The sequence below is a fragment of the Echiichthys vipera genome (genome assembly GCF_963691815.1).
Source record: "Echiichthys vipera genome assembly, chromosome: 4".
NCBI lineage: Eukaryota > Metazoa > Chordata > Actinopteri > Perciformes > Trachinidae > Echiichthys > Echiichthys vipera.
This window is the reverse complement of record NC_139829.1, coordinates 13,518,110-13,542,239: the sequence shown is the minus strand read 5'-3', so window position 1 is coordinate 13,542,239 and position 24,130 is coordinate 13,518,110. Positions and strand designations below refer to the sequence as shown.

Genomic DNA, 24,130 nt, shown 5'->3' with positions numbered 1-24,130 from the left:
GCAGTGCTATTCAAAATACTAAACAAACCCATAAATATAATAGTAAATAGAGGAAAGAAAATGCTATTTTCAATGAACAATAAAGATCTGCCATTTAGAGCGGAAGTTGTCATGATTGTGAAAAAAAACAAAAAAAGAAACATGGCGTCCTCCTGTGCTCCGAGGGGCAACGTGATTAGGTCTCTAAAATGAGAAAGTTTTTGCTTACTTGGACAACCGAGATCGGTATCATCTAATTTCAACAAATCATACTTAAAAAAATACGTCTGTGATCCCGGGCGACTCCATTCAAAGGTGAGACCATAAGATTTCAGTTTAGTTGAAAATGCTAGGCTGCTACAGCGCAGTGAGCTAACACACATGAACACGTTGGCCCCGGTGACTTTTCTACTGAACTGCCTTTATTTTCAAACAAGTACATGTCATTTTAACTGTTAGGTTAAATTTAACACTAGACTTTTTCTGTATTTTATTGAGCTCTTGATTTTATTGAGATTGTATAACACCTCAGTGAATAAATCGAGTTAATTGTGTAGTTTGGTGTGTTGTGATGCTGTTTGGTAAAAAGAAAAAAAAGAAAAGTGAACTATGTTGCCATTTAGTCCATTTTTGCAGATCGTTTGTTTTCTCGTCAACGTGAACACCTTACCATCCAGTTGACCTACGTACATGTTTTCAATGTAAGGGCTTTAAGATTGTAAAAATGACAGAACCGTATTCGGGTTAAGTTTGTTCTGGTTCTCTGTCTAATAGAATTGAATAGAAATACTTTATTGACCCCAAGCTGGGAAATTGCAGTGCAGCAGCAGCATTACACACAGACACATCAAAACAGTAATATAAAAATACAATATAAAAGATAAATAAGCAGTCTTAATGGTAGTGCGAATGGAAACATATAATAATATACGGTGCAGTGGAGCGATTATGTAAAAAAAACAACGTAAGGTGCTTGAGATTGTATTGTTATGAGCAGAGTTTTAGCTTTTATTGTACAGTGTGGGTCAGCTGGGACCGGCTCCAGCCCCCCGCGACCCCGATAGGGTAAAGCGGTTGAAGATCGATGTATTGATGGATGGATGGATGGATGGATGGATGTACAGTGTGGTGGCATGTGGCAGGAAAGAGTTTGAGTATCTCCCTTCGACAGCAGAGCTGGAGCAGTCTGTGTGAGAAAGTGCTCCGCTGTTGGAGAGGGTGCTGATCATTGAGGGTACCTAACAGGATGTCAGTAGTGTCATATCTCTCGCTATATGTTAATGTCCATGTTTTTTTATTCTTTTTTATCAGATAAAGCATATCGTGATCAGCACAGAAATGGCTTCTTTTAAACCAACCAAAATCCAAGTCTATCCTAAACTTGGAGAGAAAGTCACACAAGACACGTTGTACTGGAAGAACTACAAGGTGAGTCCCTTCTAACTGTATACTGTTGTAATATTACCGTAAGCAAGAAAAGCACATTTTTAATGTTAGTTCTTAATCATAAAAATGCATCTTTGTATCTCCTCTCTCAGGCCCCGGTCCAGATAAAAGAATTTGGAGCAATCACAAACATAGACTTCTCCCCAGTGGCTCCACATAACTTTGCTGTGACAGCATTCACACGAGTATGTTGGCTTCTCCAGATTCCTCTTGTGTTTGTTCAAATTGATCAATGTTCACCTTCTATAAAACGATTCTGGTTCCAGTCAGTCCTCCTGAATAATCAAGTATTAGTATGCATTTTCTAATTCTAACTCTGGTTTCTCTACAGATCCACATTTACGGGCCGTTCTCCCAGGAGCCTGTGAAGTCATTCACACGCTTTAAGGACACTGCATACTGTGGAAGGTTCAGGTCAGATGGTCAGCTGCTTGTGGCGGGATGTGAGGACTCTGTGGTCCGGCTGTTTGATGTCAGCGGCAAGGTGGCTCTCAGGATGTTCAAAGGGCACAAAAAGTAGGTATCTGACGCGTCACTGTAGTGTTTTAGTTGTGGTGTTCTGCATAAAAAATGGGCTTAATTTAAACATGGGAGTTGTTGAATGATGATCTCTTGAGTGATCCATCGGCTGATTTTCATGATGATCTCAAGAATTCTGACAGCCCTTTAAACTGTCTTGCTGGCTTAATAACATCTGGTCATGAAAGTAAACTGATATATTTATATTTTTTGTCTCATTTTATTTCTGTTCAGGGCTGTACATGTCACAGACTTCACCTCAGACCGTTACCAGATCCTCACAGGGTCAGACGACTACACCTGTCGACTTTGGGACATCCCAAATGCCACTGAGCTCAACAGTTACCAAGAACACACAGATTACATTCGCTGTGGTGTCACAAGCAAACTCAACAGAGATCTTTTCATTACCGGTGAGATGGAGGCTTAAAAAAAAGGAACTTAACTTTAGCATCAATGATTGGTGCTTGTTGGAGTTTTGGATCTTTTTGAAGCCGGTAGACTATTTTGAATAGAACCATGAATGAATGTCATCCATCACAGTGGCTACTAGATTAAACTGTTTTTAACACAGACAAAATCTACCAACTGTTTAATTGTAAATATGCAAAGTCGGTAGTAACTGCAGAAAAAAACAAATATGAGTAATCAAACTCTTGAGTTTGTAGATGAGTGAGGATGAAAGAGTTTGGTCTTTTTTTGTTTGACTAACAATTGATGTTTTTTTTTTCTTAGGATCTTATGACCACACACTGAAACTGTTTGATGCCAGAGCAGATAAGAGCGTAATGACCATGGATCATGGCCAGCCAGTGGAGAGTCTGCTTCTCTATCCTTCTGAGGGACTCCTTGTCTCTGCAGGTAGTCAGCTGTAATAATCACCGTGTCCAGTCAGCGCATCCAGAAAATGTGCCCACCAAATGAATTTACACATTGGAGTTGTTGAATGATGATCTCTTGAGTGATCCATCGACTGAATTACATGATGATCTCAAGAATTCTGACAACCTTTTAAACTTTCTTGCTGGTTTTATACCATTTGCTAATTATGATAGTATTAAATGATTTGAATTTGAAATGTTGAAAATTTGTTGGGCTGGGCAATATCAAACAATGATGACAACAGCATTGTATGTTAGCTGCCAATAGCTGCGCTCATATACAAATGTTAACTTATATTTACTGATGTTTATCCAGGACATTAAAAAAGCATTTCACTCTCTTTAGGGGGCCGTTACGTGAAAGTGTGGGATCTACTAAAAGGAGGCCAGCCTCTGGTTTCACTGAAGAACCATCACAAAACTGTCACCTGTTTGTGTCTCAGCAGCACCGGACAGAGATTGATGTCAGCTTCTCTGGACAGGTACGGGGACAGGTGTATGTGCAGGATGCATGTCTGTCATAGCACTTTTTTCTGTCATAACAGTCACATACTTATTTCATAGGTATGTATTATGTGAACATGATCTAATGGAGAGCTCCTCTGTTTGTTTTTCAGGCATGTAAAGGTGTACAACACAACCAACTATAAGGTGGTCCACAACTTTGACTACGCTGCCTCCATCCTCAGTCTGGCTTTAGCTGTAAGATATTACATTCAACCATTAATAACTTTCTATTGTTAGTTTTTCATGTTTTAAATATGAGTTAAATGCAGAAAGCTGCTTTCAAGTAAGTGAAACGTGTATGATACTTACACAGTAGTTGACAACATCACCCAAGATTAGAAACGCATTATTTGTTTCACTCACTTTGATTTGTTAGAAACATACACTCCTAAAAAGAAATGTTTTCCCAGCTGTAGACATGATCCATGCTAGTGTTCTTGTGTATTAAAGAGATATTTGACCTATTTTAATCCAGGTCTGTGTCATGGAAATGTGGGTGTTGCCATGGCACAGACCTGGATTAGAATAGGTAAAGTATCCCTTTAAAAGAGTTGTTGAATGATGATCTCTTGAGTGATCCATCGACTGAATTTCATGATTATCTCAAGTATTCTGACAACCTCTAAACCATCTTACAGGCTTGTAAACATCTGGTCATGAAAGTGAATTTATGTAAATTTTGTCTCATTTTTCTTGACTCTAAAGCCATGAATATATCTTTCTCCCCAGCCGGATGACGAGTCCATTGTCGTGGGTATGACTAATAGCATCCTGAGTATCAAACACAGAAAAAGCCTTGAAGAAACAAAGGAAATCTCTGGCCAACAGAGGCGACGACCATCATATCGTGTTTTTGTGAAGGGGAAAAACTACACCCCTAAACAGGTATATTTGGATTTGGTTAACATACAGTAGCTGACGTCAACAGTCATGAGACTTGATGTGATCTATTGATTGATTATTTCCCAAGAGATGTACCGACTGAATCATGCAACAGTCAAAACTAACTATGTCTAATGCCTTTATTCCTGCACACTGAGTTATTAAATGAGTCTTTCTCCCCATTTATTTGTTGGTTCTCTATCTTTTTCCAGGATGATTATCTCGTGAGCAAACCAGTGAAACAGCATTTGGCCAAATACGACAAGCAGCTCAAGAAGTTTAATGTATCAAAAGCTTTGGATACAGCTCTGGAGGTATACATTTTATGTATTTTTAACAGTAGTAACAAGGTTAAATCAGTTAGTTTCACTTTCTTAAGGTTCCTCCTAGTTTCTAATTTGACCTTTTTTCAATTTGCAATACAGAACCATGATATGCTACTTTTTGTTGCTGAGTTGTACAAAGTAAACTCCCTGTCCTAGATATTGAAATCTGAACCATATCTGTTTAATGTTTTGTTTTGCACCAGGACCACAGTTTCGTTCCTCTGTGTACTGAACTGAACTGCACTGTATATAGATGGATGACAATAAAGTCTCTCTTATCTCTCTTGCGGAAACAAACATTGAAAAAGGTGTTGGTATGGTTTTACTTTTATCATTAACTTATATTTTAATTTTATCTATAGACGTGGACAAGACAGAGAAAGCCAGAGATCACAGTGGCTGTTATAAAGGAGCTGGATCGACGAGGAGCGTTGAAGAACGCTTTGGCAGGAAGGGATGAACAGGGGCTCGCTAAGTTCCTCAATTTCCTCATAGGGTAAGAAGCAGATAAGATCTCATTGGTCAAGTAGACTTTGAGAAATGTAAACAATGTGTTATTGGATGCATTGAATTTGGTAGCTTGTTCATCAAATCGTACAGAAATTTTTGCAACACAAATACTTAAACTTTCTTCGTTTCCCAGGAACTTGGTTGACCCCAGGTTTGCTCCCATCCTCGTAACAGCTGGTGAGATGATCCTGGACATCTATCGGTCAATAATCGGCCAGTCACCAGTCGTGGACCGACAGCTGCTGCGTCTGCAGGAGCTGCTGGAGCGAGAGATCGACTATCAGCAGGACCTCCTGGAGGTGCTAGGCATGTTGGACACCATGTTCGCCGCCTCTCTCCCTAGGATGGAGGTGCCGTGCCCTGGCAGCAGCAGAGCTAATGGCCTGGTTCAGGGAGAAGCGAGTACTACAAGACCACAGCTTCAGGCCACCTGAGGCTTGTAGGGTGGGAAAACTGCTTTAGGCTGAGTTAGAGGGCCAGTTTCGACTCTGAAAGCCTGTTTTTGAAACACCTGACACATTTCCTGACATGACAGGCTTCATGTTACCAAACAAGCTTTTTGGTACAGGTTTTAAAAGACTGAAAAATCCATGGGCTCACTCTGGTGTTTTAACTCAAAGTGACTTAAAAACCCAACAGAGGTGACAAAGAGTATGCATTTACTGTATGAAGAATCTCTTAACTGTGTGAATGGAAAGCGAGATGTTGTTTATTGTTGGAAGTCTTGTCATTAAACTTTCAAATAAAAGTTTGTGTGTGTGTGTGTGTGCACTCTTGAATGATGAATTGTTTGTGTCTGCTCTATGTTTTCATAATATTTGGCAGTGGCAAATGTTTTATAAGCAGATATAAATAAATCTTTGTAATATTGAGACTGACTAATCATAATTGTGTTCAAATCGTTTAAAACATTGCTTTGAGTAACGGATGGAAGTATTCAAATCTTTTAAGCAAAGGTAGTGATACTAAAGTGTAGAAACAAGTAAACAATGCATTCAAAACCTATTTAAGTAAGGCTATTGGCATCAAAGTGTACTTAAAGTACCAAAAGTAGAAGTACTCATGCAAAATCTTACATATTGTATTGTTAATGCATTAATGCGGTTTAATGTTGCAGCTGGTGAAGGGGGAGCCATTTTGAATTACTTTATATTGGTAGTTTAATCCATAGTATAATTGAGTTGATTTATATGTTGTACTCATCTGAATTTGTAAAGTTCTGAAATCATTATAGTGCAGTGAAAAGTACAAAATGTCCCTAAGATGTAATGGAAATACTTCACCCCTAAAAACACCCCAAATTGTTTGAAGTACAGTATTTGCTTACTTTCCACGACTGATTTCAACATGTGGCCATTAAAAATGCCCTTTCCTATGGACTCGCCGCTGTTTCATCGCCTTCCACCAGGGGTCGCTGTAACCTCAAAGACACAGGTCACTCTCACATGTAAGGAGGAGGAATGTGCCGGAGCCGACGGAAGACGGAAAGCATCAACAGTGGCAGAGAGGAGGATGCTGTGTCGGAGTCAGTGGAGGCTGCAGCTCACACTGGCAACAGCAGCGGCGTCGACTCAACGCCATTTCTCAACTTGTAGCTTCAACACCGACACTTGAATTAGCAAACGGAGGATGTGTCCGAGTTAGGTGCTCTTTCTTTCCGCATTCAAGCGCACTGTCAGGGTTCATACTGCCGGAGTTTGAGCTCCTTCAAAGGTAAGTACGTCAATAATGTTATGTGACTTTTTTCAACGTGTCTGTTTCTCATATGAATGACAGTTTGCTAACATGTCAACCTTGGTCGAATGGCAAAACGTAGCTATGTGTAAAGAGCCTCAAATTTATTTTGCAACTAAATAGGTCAACATTGAATGGATGAATGCTTGATTCTAATAAAAATAATAATACAATAAAAGCTAAAGGAACAAAACACAATATTAACTTCTTTCTATTAAAGGAATAAAAAGAAGCAAAAATCTGTTTCAATCCCACCCCTTTTCCACTACTATATATTAATCATAATGAATGGCTTCATATTTATATCATACCCTATCTTTAACACATTAACGCAATTTGCTACATATGTATATACACACCACACAAAAAGAAATATATATATATATATATATATATATATATATATCTCCACCATAGAAAACAAATAATGTAAACTAACAAATAATCTTTGAGAACTGGTCAAAATACTCCTTCCTCCCCTTAGCTCATGAAAACCACATTTTAAACATTAAACTGGTTAATTAATCTGAACCAACAACAAAAGGGTTTCTTAAGCTAGACTGTTGTGTTTGTGCTATTTAATATAACAGTATTGCAGCCCGCCATTAATATCCCAACTGTGTTGAGCAGTTCATAAAGCTAGAACAAGTTCCTCTCCTGTTGGTTTTGTTCATTCTTTGCCTTTGCTTACTGTGTTATTTAGTCTATAATATTATGAATGTGTAATTGTAAATGTAAAATATAATTAAAATGCACAGAAAACAAAATGGTTGTTATGAAGACCCTGCTGTTGTGTCCGGTTTAGTAAATGTCCGCTGATAAAGAACAGATCTGAACCCTGCAGCACTAAAACTGAATCGATATCCTACTTTACCTCTCTCTCACATACACACACACACACACACTCACACACACATGCAGGTGTAGACTACACACTGCCTGCAAATGAGATTGGGGCACATTTGGTGTTCTGCTAATGTCTCACTCTCTACACACTAAGGTAAAAAGCAGCATCATCATTAAAACCATTATTCTTATAGTTGAGATCAAAAGACGACCTGTCTCATTGGAGGACCTCTGACTCTGCTTGGCGCAGATGAGGTTTGATAATCTCCTCAGGATCAGAGGAGCAGCCAGAATAACCAAAATGACCAAGGAAGTATTGAGGAGTCATGTGGCTGCTAGTGTGAGTTTTCCTTTTCTTCATTTGAATCTCAAATGTCTGTTTAATGTCCTTCTTTGCAGATGGAGCTGAGCAGGAGGAAAGTGCCTCTGTATGTGAGTATGTGCTCTAGTTTGCAGTCAGTCGTTAGTTAGTTATCCCGCTGGAAAATCTCTGTAAACCAAGTTTGGAATGCAGTGAGAAATCAGCAGCCACATTTATAAAAAAAAAGAAGTCGGTGGCAGTTATTCTGTGCTCATGACTAAACCATTATGCATAATGATAATACATCCGATGTTTTCTGTCCATGCGTCAATACAGTACATGCAATTGAATCGAGTTTACTAAAGTCCCTGTATGTACGAGTTGTTTTTAATGAGACTTGGCACTGGGGTCGATGAGGGCGCCATGATGACAGGAGACAGATGTTTTGGACTTTGATCAAACAGAGACTTTAATGGTCTTTGAAAGAAACATTTCTGGGTTTTGCTGTTTGATTATTTGAGAACTGAATCATAGTTTCATAGTAAAAAAAAAGTAACATTATCAGCACAACAGTGACAATAGAAGCCTGGCATTTGTGTGTAGAACTAGCAAATCAGTAACTCTGTGATTCATTCACAGTTAGGTGCTTTATTTGTATTTTACTTAGTCAGAGTTGGAGAGGACCTTGTTTTTGCTATCAGATTGATTTGTGATGTCTCTGCTTGTGTTAGGCCTTTGAATGGATCTGTTGTCTGTGAGTTTAAGCTGTAGTCAAACACTGCAGTCAAGTATTATTTTATTAGTTTCAGTTTGGGATCTTAACTACGTACGCAAACATTAATGAAAACTAATGCTTCTCTGAAGATCAAAGGAGGTAACACATTGCTCTCATTGTGTTCAGTCACTTGAATCTTTTTTATTCTGACATGTTTTCCTTTTACTCAAGGTTACTTAAAGTTTACCAAACTTGTCTGGTCCATTTCATGTAATGAAACACTTACTCTTCTCTTCAGATACTGTGCCTGCTTTCTATATAAATGAATGAATGAATACACTTCGGTAACAACTCTGTTTTTAAAGGAGAGGGAAGCCAGTAAAGCACAAGAAAGTTGATGTGTGTTTTCACAAGTCTAATCTACGGAAGGGGTTTAAGAAAATATGAATACACTTATTGGGATATTATGTTAGTATTACTGTATCTATTTAAAACCACTATAGGTTTTTAATTAATAGTTTTGCAAAGATTCATGGCAAACAGTGGGAGTCCAGTTCTTGTTCTTTTTAAACATACCGCAAACCATAAAACATACACCCTAAAATAACTAATCATTTTAAACAAATTGTCAAAGGGGAGAGCCTTCCTTGCTCTTTTATATATTTAAATATTGCTACAATACAATAGCAATACTATACAATACTACACATATTGCTAGAGCCAAAATCAGAACCAGACAACTGCATGCAACAGTGCTGCATGTGCATTGGTGCATTTATCGGTGTGTGCACAGGAATCTGTTTAAAAGACTATCACGAAGCACAGTAAGCTGTCTGACTGGAACCCTGTGAGGCTTGTGGCAAAATACTAACATCAGCATGCCAAGATGCTCACAATGGCAATGCTAACATGCTGATGTTTAGCGGGTAATGTTTACCATGTTCATCATCCTAGCCTGTTAGCATGCTAACAATTGTTGACTGGCACAAAACATTAGGGCTGTAACCAACGATTATTTTCAGTGGCAATTAGTGGCTTAATCATTTGTTATTGCGTCTATAAAATGTCAGAAAATGGAGTTAAAGCGGGTTGAAGATGAGTGCGTGATGGTGATCAGTATCTCCCAAAGTTCAAGATGATGTCCTCAAATGTCTTGTGTTGGCAGGAGTAAAGAAACCAGAAAATATTCAGTTAGAATCAGATAATTTAGACATTTCTTTTTCTTCTCAAACAGATTAATAGATTATCAAAATACTTGGTGATTAATTTAATAGTTCAAAACTATTTGATCATTCTTTACAGCACCACAAAACATAAAATACAGTTTAGGTTAATGGGAATTGGTTTGCAGGTATTTGGTCAAAAATCAAAGTTTATTAATTTGTGGTCAACATCTGGTCAGTCACACAGGGGTCAGGAGTCTTAACGAGTGCACAAGAGAAGCTGTGCTGACATTATATAATTTATGGTAAACCTGATGCTTGCTCTATCAAAGAATAGCCAACTAGGGTTAAAGAAATGGATAAGTGAACCTGAAGGTGGGATTAGGTGAGACAGAGAGACATGGATGCAGGATTACTCACAGTGTCTCTTTCTGAGGCAGCGAGACAAGTCAAGAGGAAAGCCTCTCGGTTTGACAGAGAGAGAAATTAGGTCAGCTGTTGAGCTGATTCAAGGCAGATAGATAGAGAGAGAAAGAGACTACTCAAAAACGTCCTCACTTTTATACCATCCAACATTAATCTGTGGTGTTCATTGCATTTCAAGCTTTATAATTTGCATTTTTTGGTTAACCTTCCTTCAACCTCTTCTTTAAGGTCTTCAACCTGTCTCCTCTACTCCTGCCTCAGTCAGTGATGCGTTTCCCAGAATAACCCACACAATGTGTCTTGTGGCTACACTGCTGTCTGGTTTATTGAGGCCACTGTATGTAGGTGGACAAATTGATATCTTCCACAATAGATGTCTTACCCGCGACTGATGGCTGTCGGTGGAAAGCAGCAGCTCTAAAAAGGAGGCTAGTGACCCTGGAGGGAGTTTTTTTAATTTTTTATTCTCAGGGTCTGAAACTAAAAGCAGATATTTAGTCTCGATACTTAAATTGCAGCAAATCTGCCATCCGTCCAACTCATTTACAGTTGCATTAGATATCCACACTGCAGCCATTTATACACAGAAAAAAAGGTTTTTAGCCAAATAATAGCATGGGCCCCAAAATGATCAAAGCTGCTCTAATGGATATTTTAATATAAACAATGATTTGAATGCCTGGCAAAGTTAGCCACTAGCTGGTGGAGATAGTGGAGCATTTAGCTGCTAAAGGGCCAAACATTTCTTTCAGGAGTTCGTAGCTTAAGAGTAAATATTGGATTGATATGTATTAGGTAGATACAAGCATAACAATAAAAGACAATGTGGCTTTGTGGTTGCTGGATGTATAGCCAACATGTTTGTATCAACTTTATAAGGTGACAATATGTCAGTGCTGTATTTACAACTTGTCAGGTTGTGTGTGTGGCCAAAAAACAATGAAAGCCGCTTTACATATTTGAAGATAGGTCCAGTAAAGGTATAATATCCTCACAAGGATGGGACCTAGGTGAAACCATAAACTGTATATAAAGATAGACAATGTGTCTCCACTTCATCCCAACTGTACATAAGTGAAGCCAAAATATCCCAGATTGAAGAACTGCCATGTTGCAATTTTACAACCACAGTCTGTGCAGTAGGAATCAGGTGGTATCGAAGTCCCGCCCATACCACTCGACCAATCACATGTCAATCACAGCTCTCAATCATGATGTTTAACTCCATTTTATAGCATCAAATAACTGATTAAAATAAAACATTGTAAAAATGAACGCACAGCCCATGTCCTTTCAATAACATGAAGGGGGTGGGGGTTTATGACCTGTGAAGTGCAAGTAAAAGTTCATCCTGTACTGCTGTACTTTTTTTTGTATACTTTATGGGGTTTTGTTGTATTCATGTTGTTACCAAGCTACTGTGCCTTACAGTATTTGTTAAACTAATATCACAGAAATATACAGTACCCATGTGCTAATTACATTTTCTCCAAATTCTGTTGTTTTTAATAGCTCAGTGGATCTCTATATACGTTTACATTTGATTATGTTGTCCCATTGAAAAATAATTTAAAAAATAATAATTTCAGTACTGGCATTAAACCTCAGGCACTATGAGGTCATGTGTCAAAACACTCAGACAATAGGCAGTCCTATAGAAATGAATGACCTAGAATTTGATAGGGATCTAAAGTCTGTAAGGCTTTTTTTAAAGACTACTAGTAATCAGTCTACATGTCAGTGCAGTTGTTCTGCACTATTTCACTTTCTTCTGCGTCGGATCAGAAGTCTAAAGTGTTCTGGCCTGTTGGGATCAAGGCTGGTCTTTGCAGTAGACACTAAGACATTCCTGTTTTTATTGAGGGTGAATGTTTTATTGTGCCCTCAAGAGGCATTCTGTCAGGGGATTTTGTGTACTTTACGGAAATGTAGAGCAGTGCATCAGAATAGAGACTTACTCTAAAATGAACCTGTATCCTTATAGGTATGTAAATATGTATTGCTCTCTAGCACCTTTCTTTTTTTTTTTCAACCCCTCTCATCTTTTATTCATTTATCTCAGGGCCAGGCGAAGGTATTTGCGTTGCTGGAGGGTTTCGACTCAATGCCTGAGGATGCAGAGGTCTATGTGGTTTTGGAAGGATCCACACTGGTCCATGTCACCAGGGCTCAGAGTGATGTCATGCTCTGCTTTATAGTGCCTGGTACGTTCATGTGTATGCCTGAATGGTGTGTACTGTGTTGCTGTAATATTGTATGTATTTTAGGGTAATTTGTTACGTTTTACATTAAACTACCTATCCTGACAATCCCAGGTTTTCCTCTCCTGTCTGTGATATACTCTGGAACAGTATATCACTATCTGAATCTTCTCACACACACACAAACACAGTCGTTTTTACAGCAACAGTCTGTGACTTGATGTCTGGAACGGCACAGAATCTTATTAGCTTCCTCTCAGGAGGGAAACAGCTCCATAAACAATACATCAACATTACTAAGCCTCTGTGTACATTGACACAGACAACAGGCAGTCCCGCAGGCTTGAGAACCCTCTGGAAAGAAAAAATGCCTTTATCAGCATACAAAATGATTTCCTAAAGCACTTATGCTGTAGGTTCTGGGCTTTGATACAGGCATAGTTTAAGGATCATGCCTTTGCTTTTTTAATTGATTTATCAGACTATATACACATATATATATATCATCTCATTTTAGATCAAGGTGATCATTTTATTACAGGTATTACAATTTTATTACATTACAACCTGTTTGAGATAGGTGTTCGTGGTATATTTTTGTTGCATGAGAAGGCAATTGCAGGCAGTGCCTTATCATATCATTATTTTTTTTTTGTGTTCCTCTTTAGGTCATAACCTGGCTGAGGTGGTCTCTGTTCAGGCCTACCTGTGCTCTCAAACCACACCCCTCACCTGGGTGGGTGGGGCTTCACTGGAGTATGTCCAAGATGATGCTCAGGTAGGAAAAACACACAAATATGATACTACATATATAGTCTACGTAAGTGTGTGCATCCCTATAGTAAAAATTCAGATAGATTTTTGGAGTTTCTTTATGCTGTGCAGAAATGCCCATCTCACCAAGGCAATGAGTGTATTTTATAGTGCATTTTATACTTTTATACTTTTTATTTGCTAAAAGGCTGAAATTATTTCACCTCAACTGCATATTGGTAGTTTTGACACACACTGGTTGTATCTTATTCAACAGATTGCATCTTATTCATGACTGCTTTTTTCTCAGGACCTAGCGGAACACCTGGTAATCCACGGACATTGCCTGAGCTCTATGGATCACAAGGAGCTGAGCAGCCTCTTCAACCTGGGCCAAGAGACCTCTTGCTGGGCTATGGATCACCGCGTGGCTCTGGCCATGGCCAATCTGGATATCCCACAAAACTGGAATGTACTTGGGAGCCACAGTGGAGATGGTGAGAGCAGGATTATCTTGTCTTGTTGAACTGGCATTCCTTTACAGATAGTTGGTCAAAAGCATAGTTCATCGTTTTTTTTAATAATAGAACAATGTGTGAACATTGTGAAATTCTTAAATTTGTCAAACAGTACACATAAGATAGATAATAGATGAATGCATGCAACTTTGCAGCACAATCTGACAGATGAGGAAGGCTTCATAATGTTTTAATTGGGATAAACTGGTTTAAAGACGGATGCAGTTTTGTATTCTTGTGTGCAGTTAGTGAGCAGAGACAGTTGACAGGATTTTTCATAACCTCATCCCCACCTAAGTATGGAAACTTGGAGCTAGTGCTACCCAAGGAAGGTGAACTCTTCAACTCCCTCCACCCCCCCCTTCTTCTCAAACATCATTCTCACTTTCCATTCTTACTGGGCTGAAGTCGGAAGTGAACATGGTCACATGTGTGCTTCTGTTGAATTCATCTAAGCTAATTAAGCAGCATGTAATGTGGTTAATAGAGCCTTTCCTTCTGGAAGTAGCCGTAGGCAGAGCTCAATAAATCTGATAGCAAGTGTGTGTGTGTGTGTGTGTGTGTGTGTGTGTGTGTGTGTGTGTGTGTGTGTGTGTGTGTGTGTGTGTGTGTGTGTGTGTGTGTGTGTGTGTGTTTGTGTGTGTGTGTGTGTGTGTGTTTGTGGTGTGTGTGGTGTGTGTGTGTGTGTGTGTGTGTGTGTGTGTGTGTGTGTGTGTGTGTGTGTGTGTGTGTGTGTGTGTGTGTGTGTGTGTGTGTGTGTGTGTGTGTGTGTGTGTGTTGTGGTGTGTGTGGTGTGTGTGTGTGTGTGTGTGTGTGTGTGTGTGTGTGTGTGTGTGTGTGTGTGTGCTGACGACCATGTTTACTAGATGCCTCCATCTGTTTCTATGATCCGAGTGTTTGTGTAGGGCCACCTACATAAATAACAAACCAGATTTAGCATTAATATAGTTAAGGCAGTCTGTTTCATCGCAGCGTCTCCCTCTAAATGTCTGGAGTAAATTTGATAACACAGTTTATGACATCATTCTACTGCCGATGCTGTATGCCACGCGATGCATCTATCGATTTTCCAACCCAGTTTAGATGAAACCACGCCCACTTCTGTATGATAGAAGCCTCAATGCAGCAACTGAATTATCAATCCCTAACTTTCCTCATTCAAATATTTTAAGATTATGATGAATATATGTTACATTTTTAAAAGGGCAACAGTACATTTCCGAGCTTACCAGCTGCTTGACTTTAGCTGATCTGATGCAGGCCAGTTACCTGAATACAGGTTTTGTTGGACTGCGCCAAATGGCAGCCAAGCACAGAAACATGAAACTGTCACCACTTTGTTGAAAGCTTTTATTGTCTTAAAGTGGGCCAGTGGAGCAGAGAGATCCAGTGCTGTGCAAAATAAGAAATGAATCATTGACATTTAGGTTAATTATCACAAGGAGGTGGTTATGACAAGTAGATTCCTGTTTCCTCCTTTTTGTCTCACATTTCATCACTGGTTTATTTGTTATCTTCTTACTGTTAATCTCACTCCTCCCTTCCATTCAGCAGCTGTCAAGAAAATCCCACTGTATCCTTTTATCTCTGCAGTTAAATATTTTTTTTATGTTCCCTCATCTCCAGAGCACAGTCTCAGGGAGTCTCCCCTTCACCTGGCCGTGCGTTGGGGTCTGTATCGGCTGGCAGAGCTGCTACTTTGTCAGCCTGGAGGTCTGATGGCTGTCAGCCTGCCAAACGAAGAGGGAGTCACACCACTGCAGCTGGCACAAACGGCAGGCAACACCGAGCTCCTGGAGCTGCTCACACAGTAAGATTATAAGCTCCAAATAACAAATGAATCACTGTTGTGTTGTAACATTATCAGTTCAGTGCAGAGCTTTCCAATACAGTAAGGGGGGGGCTTTCCTTCAAATGTGGGAACAACCCAGTTTTACACTAGCTATCAACCCATCCATCCATCACATGCTCACAATCACACCTTGCAGGCAAATTCAGAGTTGTCGTTTAACTTAGGCTGCATGTCTTTGGACTAAAACTCACAGTAGCATGGGGAGAAGCTGCAAAATCCACACACTACATTCTTTAAATCTCTCGAATACTGGTGAAAGTACATTTTAAGAGCACTTAAAATGCTTAACACCTGTTAGTATTACCTGTCAAATGTTGTTGTGCTCAGTCAGTCGCGCTTAATCTCGGTCCATAAATCACTCCTTTATTGGCCTATTTACTTGGCCTGAAAGATTAAAGAAGTGACAGGTCAGTAGTTCAACTTGTAGAGCATGCAGCCTATGTACTAAGGCTCAACTCTTACTGCAACAGCTCAGGTTCGACTACGACCCACGTCCCTTTACTGCATGTCGTTCCCTCTCCCTCCTTTCACTGTTAAAAGCTGTACTATCAAAATGAAGGCAAACCCCCCAAAGTCTTTTAACAAAAGTGCTTTTAAAGGTTTGTTTATATATTCTAATTACATCTTAATGGTAAAAACATTGTTCTCTAAGAAGATCAACTCTATTTGTTTTGTTTTAAGTTGTAATTAAACTAACCCACCTGTTATGCTACAGCCCACCCAACCCTCTAGCCACGCCTCCAGCAGGTCTGTCCCAGGTGTGGGCAGACCGGTCCCGCTTACTGAGGTTCTGTCATGATACGGGGAACCTGACTCTGACCGTCCGACAAAACCTGAGGTGGAGCTCGGAGGAGAGCCGACACGCTGATATCCTGCTTCTCAGAGATCGGCTCAAAGATCAGGACTTCCTCAGAGAGGTGAGTTTGAGTGCTGGTGGTGCTGGTAAAGTTACTGTATGTAAACATTAAAACACTGTCCATTGTAATCAGGTATTCACACTTGTGCAAAAAAAGATTTTAAATTTCTTGGGGGACCTTGCACATAAACACAAAAAAATCTAAACTGCAAGAAATGCACCTAGAAGTACCATTGAAAGGGGGCATTTGGAAAATTTCACATATCATCATTATCCTCTTCCTTAATCATCACCTTTCCTCCCACAGATCAAAGCTCTAAGGAGGGAACATGTGGAGACAATCTTAGGGAAGGAAGAACTGGTGGATGATCCTACGGAGAATGGTAATCCGCCTGCTTTGTGGGATTTGAGAGGCCTGGTTAAACTAAACCATCCAAATGTGAGCGGGGCTTGGTTTTGGCTCGACTTGGTCACAGACTTCCTCATTTTTACAACTAAACAGTACACGAAAATATGTTTCTGAAAACACTTTATGTGAGAAATATGCAATACAGTTACAGAACATTAGCGCCTTGAGTTCACAAGCAGTTATTGACACTGTATCAGCTAAGTTATTGTTTTCGGTTGGTCTCCGTGGAATCTTACAGATGCCAGTAGGAGCACCAGGTGGAGGCAGAGGACCATTATTTCACAGATGATCTGTCTGATGTATCATTGTCAAGATAAAGAGACAGATTTAGCAAGTATGACCAAAAACAGCTTTTCTTTTTGAAAGTAACCTATTTCTACTTTAACTTTTCTCTCTTATGTTGCAGTGGTCTGGTATTATTTGTTCTAGTGACAGACATTGATAGACATTGACTGCCCTCCTGCGGGGTTGTGTGGTATTGCAAGTCTGTGAAAAAAATGCAGGTAGGAAAAAGAGAAGATTGAAGTAAAGTATTCTTCTGGAGGAATCAGGCTGTTGCAAAGTCACATCAAAGACTATTCTAGTGTCTTATGTAATTTTCGACAGTGCAGTGAAAGAAGCTCATATAATCGTAAGCAACCAAACTAATTGGAAATGTGTGAATCACTGTACTAATATAGTGTGTAAAATAGCAGAGCAAGCAAGCTATATGTGTATTAGTAGTGGCGAAATAGTAGATTGACAGAAAATTGATGAACAACAATTTGATAACTGAATAATTGCTAAAGTGGTTTACCAAACAAAAGTGCAAGATATTTGCTGATTATAGCTTCTCAAATGTGTGTTTTCTGTTTCTCTTTCCTTTTATTATTTCACATTTAATATCTTTTATGTCTTAATATGGTTTTGTTTGGATGAATCAAGCTATTTAGAGATGCCACCTTCAGTATATTAAAAAGACGAAACAAAAATAAAATAGTGTCAATAAATAGATTTAAATGTTATAACAATAATAATAATAATAATAATAATAATAATAATAATATATCAGTTAAATAAAATTGATAGAAGGGGAAAATATATACAATAATATCATTAATAATAAAATATTGGATAAAAAAGAGGATACAATTTTACAACCTATATACAGTAAAGTAAGCAAATGTTCCCATTAAATATATAAACCAATTCTAGTTAGTTACAGGATGAAATTTGGAAGGTCAGAGTCTCTTTTACAAGGTTGTTTCCCTTTACCCTCTGTCTCTCTGGCTCTGCCCCTCTTGCCTCTAAACTTAAGTGAATGTGTTTTATGGCATCACACTGCGGCACAGAAACAGAACTTTTCCTGTACTTTACATCTTCTCCTTTCTCATCCTTGGTAGTTGGTTCCTCCTCCTCTCATGTATTTCTATGCCTCTGCACAGATGACAGCTGTGGCCGGACACATTGTGTTTTAAGGATGTCCGTCGTTCCATTGCATTCTTTTGAACAGAGAAATGGGCTCAAATGTCCCCCTGGACTTAAAGATGAACTGATCAGATTTTAAAGGTCAAAGGTCAATGTGTACACATTTTTGGTCAAACATTCCTATGCTAATTTGACAACATTTCACACAAATGTCTAATAGTATAAAATGAAGTGATGACATTTTATATCCAATGTCAAAGGTCAGCTTCACTGTGACATTATAATGTTTACGTCCGTTATTTCACACATAACTCAGGAACAGAAGGGGAGGCATTTGCTCAGATACTGACTTGTTGAAGATGTTTGTGAAGCATCTACGTTTCACCAAAAATACACCTTTTAAATAAAATCCTTCAAAGTCTTATATGTATATGAACGTCTGAACAGTTTAGATGTAAACTGCAACTTGACTGGTTGGCGGAGGCATACAGCCGCAAGGGGGTAATTATGGTTATGTCTCTGACTTTCTCTCCCAACATATATATCCTTTATGGGTCGCTGCCACTTCCTTCTCCTACATTTATATGCCTTTATACGGTATTTTAACATGACCCAAGGCTTCTAATCAAACCACCCAGACACTAATTTCTGCATGTCGCTGCTTTGCTTCTGGTTAGCATTCATACACCGTGTCCTTTGATCTGGGATGCACATGGTAGTTAAATGAAAATAAAGTACATCAAGGCCATACATTAAAGATCTCCCCAGGTTATGTAAAAAAATTATAATAAAAAAAAACGTAAGATTGTTCACATCGTTAAAACTGACAAACATGTGTGCTTACTTGAGCCTCTTTTGATGTTTAATGGCTACTGTGTGTCTGAGTATGTTTTTTTTTCTTTCTTTCAGCACTGTATTGTGATATCAATGGAGCTCCTGTAGAAGAAAATGTGAGTATTTGATGCAAGGACATTAATATAATTTCTCATGATTTTTCACATACTCAGAGAGCTATTGACTAATAAAAGACAATAACTTAGTGTTTTACAGATACTGTATATCTAAAGAGCTTCATCTGTTAAGATAAGTAATATGAACACAAGTTACCAAAACATTCTAGGCTAAGTTTGTGCCATTTAAATATTTAGAAAAATGTGTTGTTGCTTCAAAGAATCCTGAGTATCTAATTTCCAGATTTAAAACTCTCAAACCTCCTTTCAATCTCCCTGAACATCTGCATCAGCCAGTGGCACCGACTGCCCCTCAATGCTCCACATTGTGTCACTCTTATTGTTGAGGTGTTGGAGTTCGCACCTTGCACACACCACTGAATAGCCGACTTTGTGAGCGGTCAAGTGTGTATTTCATGTTTTGAGAGGTGTGGCTTGTTCACATGATTCTGGTCATCCAATAGGACCTGTTTTATGTGATACAGATGGTTACCTAATTGATCTTTCTGTGTCACACACCTAGGCACTCGCCAAACACTTGTGTTTTTGTACTTAGTCCTGCTCTAGCCTGTTGTGGTATGTGTGTAGTCTGATGAGAAAGTCTAACTTTGACTAAATGTGCGTGCTAGTTGGTAAAAGGTTGTCTGTTTCTTCAGGACTATGAGGAGCCACTGATGTTTTGCCTGAATGAAGCTGACGAGGAGGACGATCCATCACCATATGACTCGGGTAAAAAATGTAGTTTTATAAAGTCTTTTTAAACTCTCCTCAGAGCAAGCTTACTTTCTCAGAAGACTGTTTTGAGACATGTTTTTAATTTTAGAGCTTGCGGTGCCTCAGCTGTAGATCATGTTCTGCGCAGACTGAAACTGATCATTGTTGTTTTAGGTGGCACTATATATGTATAGGAAATTATCCAAGTAGCTTCTAATCATTAAGTGAGACCAACTGCAGGAAACATTTCCTTTCCTGAATAGAACTTGGAAATGAACCCTAATCCTCGACTGTGGCTGTCTACCATCCCCACGGACAAAACGATCACATTTCAGCCCCCTGGCTTCTCTTCCCCCCCATCCCTCTGGAGGTTTTAGAATCATGACACTCTGTGTTTACAGTGATTGTGGCACTGAGAGGGAATCTTGTTAATCCTTGATTTAGAGAACAATCTTGAGTCATCCTGATCCTGCCAGCAGTGACCTGGGTACAAAAAAGAATCCTAACTAGGTGGCTTCACTCTAATCTGTTTTTGGATGGGAAGGGAAGGATTTGAGAGTGGGAACATCCTGTGGGTTAATAATTGGCTTGTATGGCTGAAGAGCAGACTGATGCCTCAGTGTAAGAATGCTGCGGTTACAAGCTGAGGCTTCAGGCTTTATAACACTTGGCACTGGACATCTGTAATCTGAACTTCCTGTGGCTGGTGTTGTTTTCCATGCTATATGGTTTAGCCATGTTGTACTCTGTGTGTAATTTTGAATGTGTGTGTTTGTTGGCTGGTTGAGGATTTTCACATTTTCTTTGAAGACCGCCTGCCTGTGACCTTGAGTGGTCTCTTCAAACACTTTTTGTGGTTCAGATGAATAACGCTGGTCACGTGAATCCTGTTTTCTCCTCAGTTTCCCCTTAGTGCCATGTTAAAAAATGAAAAATAGCTCAGATTGAAATGACTCAGGTTTTATACACGTAATTCTTCCAGGATTACAATGCAATTGACCCTTGAGGTATTTCAATTCCTCTTTAGTGATTCCTAAGCTGTCGGGCATTAACGAGTGACTGGCAGTTTTTAACAAAGAAGTGAAGCATATGGTGCAATTCCAGTCTGTTTTTTTCATTGAGCTAATGCGTCATCAAATAGACAGACAGAACTTCTGTAGCCTGAGCTTCAGCAAGGGATGAGGAATTTTGAGTGTAGCTGTCATGTTCCCCCTCTGTCTTCTTGATGTCACCCCCTTCGTCTCTCTCTGTAAGTGACTGTAACTTCACTGGCATGACTCTAATTAAATAGAATATTTTCCACAACAGGTTGTATAAGATTTACAATATTGTTGTAATAGTTCAAAAGTTTTAAAAGTAAAAGACACGTTTGTCTCTCTTATCTTCCATCCTTCTGCCTCCCTCCTCTTTCCCCCACCTCTGCCCTCCTAATGCCCTCGAAATTCAAATACACCACCCAAAACACACACTTTCCCCCAAAGACTACATATACACACAAATAGAGAGGCTCATGCAACCATGCTCCCGGGTCCCATCCTCCCAGGTCAGCATTTTAATGTGAGTTTAGTGAACAAATAGCAAACGCCACTTCATCCCGAGGAGCTCTGCTCTCCACAGTTTAAGAAAGGAAGGAGGTCGATGTGTGTGTGTGTTGTCAGTGTTTGTGTGCACTTGTGTATTTGAGTGCAGTGGGGAAGAGTGCTCTGAAGAGGGCAAAGGGGTATGGGGAAGTGAAAAAAGGGTGTGTTTGTGGCTGAAGATGGGTTGCTAGGGTTTTGCTGAATGCAGTTTTCCAGCAGCTTGTTGAGTTCCACAGGCAGAGGAGAGTGAGGGAGTGTGAGAATGGTGCGTGCATGTGATGGTGTGTGTGTTATCGGGGAAGATAGAGTGAGCAAGAAAAGGGGATTTATGACATGGATAGTTTGGCAGGGTGACAACGAATGTTGAGTGCAACGCTATTAGGAACGCTAACAAAAGTCTCCGACCCCGGCTGAGGGATCTAATTGGAGAACGGAAAAAAAGGATTAAACCTCACACTGACACCACAAAGGCAGCATTAATGTTCACTAGCATAGTGCCAAAACCCCTCCCCACACGCACACACACACACACACACACACACTGAAACTACTTTCTATAGTCGCAGTGTACCTCTCTGCTTCCCTCCTCCGCATATATTTTGCCTATAAAATCCTCCTCATCCCTCTTTTCTCTGTTTTTATCACATTCCTTCATTTATGTGGATTTATAAACCCTTGTTTGGGCTTCTTTCCAGAGTGCCATTGTCTGATTTGTCTCTTAAACCCCTTCACCATCCCTTTCTGTCACTTTTACCACCTCTAGCCAAACTTATCCTTGCTGCTGCAAATGGAGCACTGTACTCCTGCAAGTTGGCAAGAGGAGGAAAGGGGGAGAAAAAACTGCATGGAAGAAGAAAACAGCAGCGTTTCTCACTGCTGTCTCCATGGTGAGGCTGCTGACCTGGCAGACTGCCCCCCCACGCTCCAAACCCATTTCCCCCTCAGCTTGGCTTTGACATGCTAAAATATAGAGAAAGAGACGAGGGAGAATGGAGTGATCGAGAAGGACTCAGACGTGGCATCGCGCATAATTGGAGTGCATGGCTAGTACGTTGGGAGTGTGAAGCTCTGCAGCCTGGCATATCTCTGAGACAATCATGAACTCACAGGGTTAATGATTTCTCCAGTGTCTGAGACTCACCTCCGCTAAGCTGTCTGCCCTCATGTTTGTCTTCGCTGTAGGTTCTGAAGTCACTCCTATGTTTGACTTTGTCTCATTCTGTTTCTCTCCCTCCTTCAGTCACTCTTTCCGGCAGTCAATATACTCCTCCCCCCTGCTCCTGTCAGCATGTGTTGATCCCTCTCCCCCTGTGCTGTGTGTTTTAGATGAGTGACTGAGGGGGGCAGAGAATTACTTTAGAGACACAAAGGTTGGCACAGATTTGAGAAGAGCAACAAGAACGACAGGGAAAAGTGGTAGATAAAGAACAAATTTGAGGAAAGGAGCAGAGAGAGAAGACAGGGAGAGTTCTGTCCCAGCTCTGTTGGACAGTTGGTGCAGAGTTTTCTAGTGAGAAGGGGAGTATTTTAGGGGGAGGGGTGACTGGGGGAGACAGAGGGGAACATGCTGGCTCACTCCTAAAGTGTCAGTGTGTCTACAGCAGGGCTCTGGAAAAAGGAGAGTGAACGCTGCAGCTAGTCTGTTCAGCCACAGGGAAATGGATGTGAACTGAGGCGCTGTTCATTTATTTATCAAACACCTTGAGCTATTTGGATGAAGATTTTCTTGAAGATAGCAAATCATGGATTCTGACTCAGACTCTCCTTTCAACTACTCCTGGCCCTCTTTTCCTAAGATGAGGATGCGCAAGAAGACGGGCAAAAGGGGTAAGACTGAATGGATTTGTAATTTATTCATAGCAATGTTTTTCCATCCTGCCACACCGCCAGTTGTTTCTTTGATGTATGAGTAGCCATTAAAGTTGACAGGGTCACCTCTAGTTTCACAGATAGTCAAATATTGTTGGAATAGAGTCATAGAGCAGACAGAGTGTTACTGATTACTAATTACTGCTTTGTTTGAAAGATATTATATCCATGTGATTTAATGTCAGAAAGAAAGCTGCTAACTTGTGTACACACAGACTAATTAGTATTGCCTTTTTCGGTTGCATCTCTTTTCTTAAAGCTACATCGTAGTCCAGATGGTAAATGGAAGACTTAACCACAAACTGCCCTCCTGGTACTGGAACAATACGGTTAAAATTAGACTGTTCCCATTACACATTCTTATTCCCAGGCTTCTGCTGCAGCACTGAGTCAATCACAATGAGATAACTGCATGTTTGCCAATGATGTAACCTGATATCTGACAGTATGTTGGGGAATGTTAGATGTCCCCTCGAAGCTGATTGAGTGGTTTGGAGCTTTCGACATCCTAAGTCCGAGCTGCATGAATGAACCTCACTGAAGAGTCCTGAACTCACGTGACTGCTGGGGTCCATAAAGTGTAAAAAGGAGGCCAAGTGCCTTCATATACCTTTGCTTAGGCACCTGCAGTTGATAATCATAACCACGCTTGTATTACTGAAGTGTCATTGGACTTGAAGTTTAGTGTTTGCCACCCTTTCTGGTCAATTTTTGAGAAACTGAACCACAATCCTGGTGCTTAAACGTGGCACACAAGGTTGTTGCTTCATCATTAGTCATGGGAGT

The 24,130-nt window shown here is 39.9% G+C and overlaps 2 protein-coding genes across 5 annotated transcripts in view; both read left to right on the top strand.

Moving 5' to 3' along the window:
* The first annotated feature begins 160 nt into the window (after positions 1-160).
* Positions 161-5,780, top strand: utp15 (UTP15 small subunit processome component). The gene is made up of 12 exons (XM_083912931.1): positions 161-294; positions 1,291-1,407; positions 1,518-1,610; positions 1,757-1,941; positions 2,179-2,357; positions 2,680-2,805; positions 3,172-3,307; positions 3,443-3,527; positions 4,062-4,217; positions 4,427-4,528; positions 4,903-5,036; positions 5,184-5,780. Exons 2-12 carry the CDS (start codon positions 1,318-1,320, stop codon positions 5,482-5,484), a joined length of 1,587 nt encoding a protein of 528 aa, XP_083769057.1. The 5' UTR covers positions 161-294; positions 1,291-1,317; the 3' UTR covers positions 5,485-5,780.
* A 2,249-nt stretch (positions 5,781-8,029) lies between these two features.
* Positions 8,030-24,130, top strand: part of LOC310946663 (rho guanine nucleotide exchange factor 28-like) — a gene marked incomplete at its 5' end in the record, with an annotated part of 39,231 nt that continues 23,130 nt past the window's right edge. For 3 of the 4 annotated variants that reach the window (XM_083913191.1, XM_083913190.1, XM_083913189.1), the window contains one exon: positions 23,134-23,302. In XM_083913191.1, the coding sequence (XP_083769317.1) occupies positions 23,218-23,302 (85 nt within the window). Of the gene's footprint in view, positions 8,063-12,297; positions 12,440-13,104; positions 13,215-13,499; positions 13,687-15,333; positions 15,518-16,274; positions 16,477-16,722; positions 16,799-19,140; positions 19,186-19,820; positions 19,911-23,133; positions 23,303-24,130 lie in introns of those variants that run through there. The other variant, XM_083913188.1, reaches the window with a different exon arrangement.